The sequence below is a fragment of the Zingiber officinale genome, chromosome 3A, assembly GCF_018446385.1.
Source record: "Zingiber officinale cultivar Zhangliang chromosome 3A, Zo_v1.1, whole genome shotgun sequence".
Taxonomy (NCBI): Eukaryota; Viridiplantae; Streptophyta; class Magnoliopsida; order Zingiberales; family Zingiberaceae; genus Zingiber; species Zingiber officinale.
The window spans coordinates 159,184,862-159,193,226 of NC_055990.1; the positions used below are offsets into that span (position 1 = coordinate 159,184,862).

The 8,365-nt window shown below is 34.4% G+C and overlaps 1 protein-coding gene across 1 annotated transcript; it reads left to right on the forward strand.

The window, feature by feature from the left end:
• The first annotated feature begins 260 nt into the window (after nucleotides 1-260).
• Nucleotides 261-3,313, forward strand: LOC122053053 (selenoprotein F-like). The gene is made up of 4 exons (XM_042614912.1): nucleotides 261-478; nucleotides 944-1,002; nucleotides 1,870-2,051; nucleotides 2,978-3,313. Exons 1-4 carry the CDS (start codon nucleotides 307-309, stop codon nucleotides 3,054-3,056), a joined length of 492 nt encoding a protein of 163 aa, XP_042470846.1. The 5' UTR covers nucleotides 261-306; the 3' UTR covers nucleotides 3,057-3,313.
• The last annotated feature ends 5,052 nt before the right edge of the window (nucleotides 3,314-8,365 follow it).

Consider the following 8,365-nt stretch of genomic DNA (forward strand, 5'->3'; position numbering starts at 1 on the left):
ATGGAGAATAGCGTCGGGTGTTTTATATAATCATAAAGTACCTTTAAAATCAAAGAGAAGTTTACAAAAAGACGATTAAATTTGCTATGTTATATGACATTGGATTTTAAATGTTGGATTTATATATATACGAGAATAAACAAAATAAAAAATTAGAATATTTGAAAAAAAGTCGTAGTTACAATATAATGACCATTTAGTCCCTCTAAGCCTATGATATAATGAACATTATAACAATATAACACCGTTACAATTGCCGTTTTAATCGCAGTTGCAAGCCATTGCAATTTGTAATTTGCAAGAAACATGCGGACTCAAACCTCCGCCGCCCTCTGTTCTCTCGTCGTCCTTTTGCTCGCCGGCAACGCTCTCGGCACCGGAGAACGCCTAGGCGCCAAGGAATGCGAGGACTTAGGCTTCACTGGCCTTGCCCTTTGCTCCGATTGCAACACCCTTGCCGAGTACGTCAAGGACGAAGGTTGAACCCTAGGCGTCTGATTCTTTTGGATCTATCCATTACCCTTTTTTTTCCCCCTCTTTCGCTTGGAGGACAGATCGAGTCGAACCCAGTTGCATGTTTCTGTTACTCTGATCCTTCTGATCCCGCTCTAATCTCTATTCTGGGAAATTGTTGGATCGGAGTCCTCCTTAAGTTGTTTTCAGTTTCCATTCGTTCTCACCGGGCTTAAGTCTCCAGCTTTCATTCCATGCTTCACATATTTGGTTCGTTTAATGCATATTTTAGTATTGCTTGAAGGATTTGCTTTAACTGGGAAGGTTTACTTGCTGTAAGTTCTTGATTTACTGTCCTTGGATAAACACAAACAGCCGAGATATTAAGTGTGTTTTTAGAAAGCTAGGCTAAACGACTTAAGACTAAATGACTCGTATGAAATCAGAATGCTTTGAGATGGTATGCTAAGTGAATTGCATCTTACTGCAGAATTGGTGTCTGACTGCCGTAAATGTTGCTCAGAGGATTCTGATGATTCCATCAGTAAGGTATGAAGTATAAATTAAACCTCCTTTTGTTAATGTTTTTTGTAAATCTTAGGCTACTACTATAGCTTATGTATTTTTCATAAAATTTGTGCCACTAAAGTATGATTTCTTGTTCACGTTTTTTGCCGACTTCCCTCTTGCCAATTTACCATATCTTTTTCTTTTCAGTTTACCTTAACATGTATGGTCTATATGATTAAAAGTGGATTCAAGATTTATGTGGAGGCTTGAAGCTCTTGGGAGTTGTAATTCTTGATGTTTCACACTAGATAGGCTTGTACAGAGTTCCTAATGTCTCCTTGACCAGGAATTTTTTCAGTGTCATTAGTTAATAGATCCACTACTACAATGAGAAATCCTTCCGTCCTGTAAGAAATTACTTTGGGAATTTTAAGTTTTGTGGATCTTGCAATATGCTACTATGCACGTTGAAGAAGGATTGTTTGGTTAGTGATTAGTAAAAAGTGGGCCTGGCTGGTGCTCTCTTTTCCCTTTTTTCAGAAAAAAAAAGATGGAGGTTGACTCATAATTTGATTTTTAGAAAGGATAAGTGATTGAATAGTTGGTGGATGCAGAAGCTGTATTATGCTATAACAAAGATAATTTTGGTCTTTTCATCCATGTGAATTCATTCCTGTCTAAAGCATTCAAGTATTTACTCTGGAATTTCCATACATTGTTTTAAATAATTCATCAAATAAAAGAGGAGCTTTCAATAGAATATAGTGAGTTCTTCTTTTATATGGTGCATATCATGTTTTAGTATCATATTTGTAATTGTGTGGCATGGGCAGGGTTTTCTTCTTGAGTCATAGTTAATTAACATTCTCCGTAAACTCAAGTTTTTGGTAAAAAATCGGAGTGCAGGTTACATTCTCTGGGGCAATTTTGGAGGTGTGCATGAGGAAGCTGGTTTTTTATCCTGAAGTTGTATCATTCATAGAAGAAGAAAAGGATAAATTCCCATATATCAAAGTGCAATATGCTTATGCATCCCCACCAAAACTTATCATGCTGGACAGTGATGGTAATCACAAGGAAACAATAAGGTCAGTCTGATAAATCTATCCATGAGAAGTTTTACTCTTCTATGAGAAACATACCCCGTCCACTAGTAAAACAATGGATCTATCATATTGCGCAATGCTGTCATATGAGATATCTACAATCTTTCATTATTTTTCTGAAAATCTTTTGTTTTTAACAGAAAAGAAAGTGTTTCAGGCAAGCCTTTGATATACTTTCCTAGTAAACATCTTATCTCTAATGCCCATGCATTGTCATATTTGGTTCAGTTTTATCTGTGCCCTGCCATATATCGGTAGGGATTTGACACTCATTGCCCCTGGTATAATGATGTTGCTTGATACCCACCGGTCACTCAGACACAACACTCGTACTTACCTAGTACTATTATTTGTATTCAATATTAGGCTCTTCACACGGGATATTTACTTGTCATGCTTATATAAAATTTCAGTGAGCAATTCTAATGCATTCGGTTCTAAAAGTGCACCTGCAACTGTCCTGTCAAACTTCTCCAGTTATGAAGTATTTGGGCCAACTCAGTCATCAAGTTGCACAAACCTTTTCGATATTTACATAAATAGATCACCTCAAATATGGCAAAATTTAGCCAGTTTATACAGCCGCATGTCTCGCAGGAGGGTGTTTTAGATAGTATGGGCAATCATATCTTTTAATGCTTTTGCCTTTAGCATTAAAGTCTTGTTTTTGGGAGAGGACGATCGGCATGCATCTTCTCTTCTCTATTCCTGCCATCTTGATATAAAACCAGTTAATCAAGTAACCGGCTACTGAAATTTGGAATCATACCAGTCTGCCTATTGAATGTCTTTGTAAAGTAGAAATTCATTATTATTTTCTTAAAGAAACATCAATCTGTTCAGTTTAGTACTTTTTTTCTCTGTGGCGATTTATAACTCATTTGCTTATTTCTTCCATCAATAAACAGAATCGACAATTGGAAGCGTGAACACATTCAACAGTTCTTGAGGGAAAAGGTGAAGCCTGGTGGTGCATCAGCAATATGAAAGTTCCATGTACCAGATCGTTTTGGCTTCCATATGGTATCGAACCGGAAGTTACATTTTGCTAGAAATTATAGTAAAGTGGATTTTCTATTCATGTTGCATCAATCATATGAGTTTCAGTGATTTGTTACTTCTATTATCGTGCTCAACTCCACAATTGCTATAGTAAGGGTCTTGTGGGTATGGAATATAGTGTTAAACTTTTGAGATCTTTCTTTAGTTCAGGCTTCATAAAATAAGCCCTGGATCTGGCAATATGTTCCTATGGATTATGGTCGTTTGAGATGCAACTTGCACGCCAAGTATTTGGTTGCAAAATTATAATCATCTACCACACATGTTTATTGATTTTATTTATGAACTATAAATTTAGCTTTTATCCATCAATAATTAAAAAATTGATAAATCATGTGAAATATGTCTTTTATTACGTACAAATACCTAGGAAACATACTATAAATAAACAAATTAGAAAATTTAAGATTCTAGTAATATGGAATGATATATGATATGTAAATTAAAATAATCAACTTATAATTTAATTGAAGGAATTTAAATTTTCATACGATAGACAAAAATATTAACATATTGGAAAAAATATATTTCTATACCAAATATAATTATATAAAATTATAAATATTGGGTTATGAAAAGATGTATAAATAAACGTTAACGAATTGATTCCTGAAAACAAATTTAACCAAACAATGTTTATAAAATTGTTCGATGTAAATAAATTTTTAACAGAAAATTAAAAATGGCATCTTAATTATTTATATAGATGTTCTTTTTTAAAAATATTAAACAACACTTTATTTTATTTGTAATTTAATATATCCAATACTCTCATGTCCTATTTTGGAGTAGCTACCATCTGTAAATAGGTTTGACCATAGGTGTCACTTATTCCTCTCCTACCTACGTCGAAAGCGAGATAAGCCAAATCTCTAGTCTTTTTTAATTGGCATATCTAACAAGTCCATCGAGCCCTGGGTCTGCATCATTTTTCTTGATCAATTCTTATAAATAAATAAATAAATTGATGAGAAATATTGGATTGGACTAAAAGGTCTTTTCGGATGGATCTGGGTCCTTGGATCATTTTTCTTGATCAATTCTTATAAATAAATAAATAAATTGATGAGAAATATTGGATTGGACTAAAAGGTTTTTTCGGATGGATCTAATGATTAATGCATAAGGTATTATCATATCTGGATTTCGAATCTCGATAAAATCGAGATAAATACATCTTTTATATGTTAGTCACTATTCTAAAGATTATTAGTCGTCCATAATTTACTTTCTTCGTATTGATCTTGTAATAAATCGCCTTTTGTCACTATTGGATTGGATTAGATGATTCTTTCCCGTTCACTAATGCATTAAAAAATTCATCTATTAATTGACTGAAATTGATATTTGAGAAACTAATTATATAAGAAAGATTGCCCTGGGCTAAATTTAGATTATTTTTAATCTGATGGGTGCCGTGTTTAGATATTAATTAGAGTATAGCAGGGCTACCAAAATTGAGTCAAATTTTAATTAAATCAGGACACGTAGTCATTCCTAAACTTTTCTTTTATTATTTTTTAATAAACATAATTCATAATCCATGAGCTAACTTACTTTAAAAATTTGACTTAATCAAACTGAACTTCCAACCTTATTTTAATGATTATACTTTAGGCTAAGCGTTTGTAGTAGAGTATGTTGTAGAAAAACACAACATGTTTTAATTTAGCTAGAATTATAAATGCATAGAAAACAATTTATTCACTATAAAATTTGCACAGAGGGAAAATATATATATAAATCAACCTTCATTATAATGAGTCAACAGCTCCTTCGAACTACATTAGATGGGATGAATATCCACATAAAAAAATAATAAAATAAAATAAAATAAAAACTCCTCTACATCTCCTCTTTATTTCCCCTGTATATATTTTTTTTTATTATTATTTTTTACAAAACCTTCGTGTCTGTCTCCACCGTCCATGGCCGGAGCCTAGTGTCCAGGGCCCTTGGGGCTCGGCCCCGACGGCAACCTCGCCATCCACGTCGCCACCCTCTCCCTCGCCTTGTCGTACATGCTCGGGTACGTCGCCAGAAGTCCCTCGCTGTCGAACTCGGAAGAACAGTCCGGCGCCGGCCTCGCCGCCTCCGCACACCAAGTGCTCGACGAAATGACGATTAGAAAAACCGCCAGGACAAACAGAATCACGCAAGCCCTTCGAGCCTCCATCTCCTGCTGTTTTCTGGAGCTGAGTTGTAGTTGTTTAGAGCGAGAGGAGCATATGCATATATACACACACACACACACGTACAAGACTGCAGGAGAGGCGGTGGGTGGTCGTGAAGCAAAAGTCTTCGACGAACTAAATCAAAGATTTGATTTGAAAAGGTAAATGGTTGGCATGTTGACCAAATGTGAGCTGCGGAGCCGAAAGCTTGAAATGGTCAGATCTCCGGCATGAGGGAACGAGGGCATTTCTTCGAACACATGGATTGGAATTGGAGGCAGCTGCATGTTTTGACCACGCGGTGCAGACGTGCAGTTTCAAAGCCCCCAGCAGCAGCCGACGTTGCGGAGCGCCGTGTTTTACAAACAACGCCTTCTGATAATTTTTCAATGACACAGGGGTTGTTTCGATAAATTCCCCTAGATTTTGGATAAGTTGACGAAGTGGATTAGATAAAGCTTCGACGAATCCACTCGTCTCTCCCATTGCCCGCGGACCACTAATTTGTCTGCGAGTAAAAGGAAAGAAATAAATATTATTGACTAAACAGAGACGGCGGGACAAAAAATTTTACACGCAAAAGAAACTGAAATTTGGGGGTTGGTTTTGAAATTCTCGCACGACACCCGCACGAAAAGTGCGTTTGGTCCAAGTAATATCAATTCGGATGTGTTCGAGTCGATTCGAATAAGAATATTATAAAAAAAAGTCCACTTAATCCTAAAATTTTAAACCGAACTCGAATTCGGGTTAAATGTTTTAAATCCGAACTTCCGAATAATTCGAAAAATAATTTCCTATAATTTTTAACATTTATCTTGATATTTTATAATTATTATACCAACAGATACATAGAATATCTTAATTTTTAAAATAAAAATTAATTACATCCAAAAAAACAAAAAAAAAATCTTTAAATTCTAAATTCGGATCCATCTGGTCAACCCGGATCTAATTAGAGTCTAAACTCTAAAAACTTCCAATCTGAATTCTAAATTCAATCATAATCCAATATTTTTAAAGTTGATTTAGATAAAATTGACAGGTCGGATCTATTTTGACACTCTTAAACACAGTAAAAAATGATAAATCTCGGAGGCTTCAGTATTTTTCCATACAATTTGGAAATGAGATAAATCATGATGCATTATCCATTAAATCATGTGGTAAGAGATGATTCTTTCGTTCATAGAATTTATGTCAATCTAAAGGAAGTAAATTACGAATGACTATTAATCATTAATATAGTTGATCAAAATATAAAACAAAATATATTCACATATATTAAATTTTAATCTTAAAATTTTATATGATAATATCTCTCGGAGAGACAATTCTATCATCTATTACAGCAATAAGAACCGATTGACAATTTACAATTCGCAAGGGGCAAAAATTCAGACATGCCTGATGATCGTGTCATGCGAGCGCACGCATGATCGTTCCAGTAAAAAGGTGAAATCCTCGCCCCCAGGACCTCCATCGATCGGACCCACGGTCATTATGAGGAAGATAAACCGTAACATTCGAGTTAACATGGACGGATCGGATAGGATACAAAACGCACGCATGATCGTGTTATGATACAAAAGTGTTATGCGATTACACGCATGGCAAAACATTTTCCTCGAACGAATTAATTGAGGTGCGACTGGACACGTCATTTGTTGAAATTTTGTGAAGTCAGAGACGAAATTATGCGTATCAGCGTGGCTCTTTCGTACTTTTAAGTTGAAAAAGAAGTAGGTGACAGCGTGTGCACGTTGTCAATGGTCTGTGATGTCTCTTCATGGGAATTTGAGTTCCCATTGGGTTTAAATTTAATATTGTCAATTTAATAATTAACTTTATAAAATGTTTAAAGAAATATTTATTTTTTCAAAATACTCCTCTATCTCTTATACGTTATACCAAATCGTTTTCTTTTTTTACTTGAACCGAATTAAAATATAGTAAAAGGCCAAAATATTATTTATTTCATCAAATATTTTAATCCGAAAATGTTTGTTTGGGTTAAATTTATTGATTTTGTATAAAATAGATATTATTGTGCTAAAGGATTTGAATTTGTATCAAATTGACATTATTATGCTCACAATAATCTCTCAAGTGTGTTTATATCCCCTTCCAATTTTTTAGTCTTTCGGGCTTAATAAATATTTTTGATAATTCTAAAAACTTTAAATGGATTATGATATACTCTTAGTTTTTCTTGATATATATAGGTTTTAAATTCTTTAATTTTATTCAATACTTAGTAAAAAATATTTAATGGATCTAAAGATTAATGAATATCAGAAGTTGATTTTTATAATATTCATGCTATTTAAAATGAGTGAATTGGAAAACAATTTCCAACCACAACTTCAACTTTGCATGCAGTTCCTATATCTAAAAATTATATTTTCACTCCTTAAATATAAAATTTTACTTGCTTCAACTCACTTATGTAAATATCGTTATATAATTGTCCCTCATATTTTTCAGGTAGAAAAAGTTCAAAAGTGAATATAATTTCTCCTAAATTCAACACTTTAAACTATAATCGGATATATTTTCTATCAAATGGAGCATGATTTTTTTTCGCTTAATATAATTCTTCCTAAATTCAGCACCATTTTGTTGGTGCGATTAACACTAACGGTCTAATCCAGATTTTGATGAATGACAAAGTATGTTAAGTTAGTTTCATTGTGATCTAACACTTTAACTAAGTGTGCAGGAGAAACCTAGACTGGTCGACAGGCTGACCGGATGTCTGGCACGAAGTCCAGCTAGGTCGAGGGGCTGACCTGATAGCTGGCACGAAGTCCAGACGAGTCGATGGGCTGACCAGACGTCTGACAGGTAAGTTAAAGTAAGTCACTGGAGGGGAGTGACTTGGTGAGGACGCATTCCCGGTTAGGGAACATAGACGCCGATTCAACTTAGAACCATTTCAGAACTCTAAGTTGAGATCTTGACTAGATTCCGGTCTTGATGAGACGGAATCTAATTACTACTCTTCTTTTATTGTGCTAAGTTTTATTTTTCATTGTGATCTAACACTTTAACTAAGCG

Coding starts and splice junctions, on each gene's coding strand:
- LOC122053053 (XM_042614912.1), top strand. CDS start 307: ATGCGGACTCAAACCTCCGCCGCCCTCTGTTCTCTCGTCGTCCTTTTG. Junction 1,003..1,869: donor CTGATGATTCCATCAGTAAG/GTATGAAGTATA, acceptor ATCGGAGTGCAG/GTTACATTCTCTGGGGCAAT. Junction 2,052..2,977: donor AATCACAAGGAAACAATAAG/GTCAGTCTGATA, acceptor ATCAATAAACAG/AATCGACAATTGGAAGCGTG.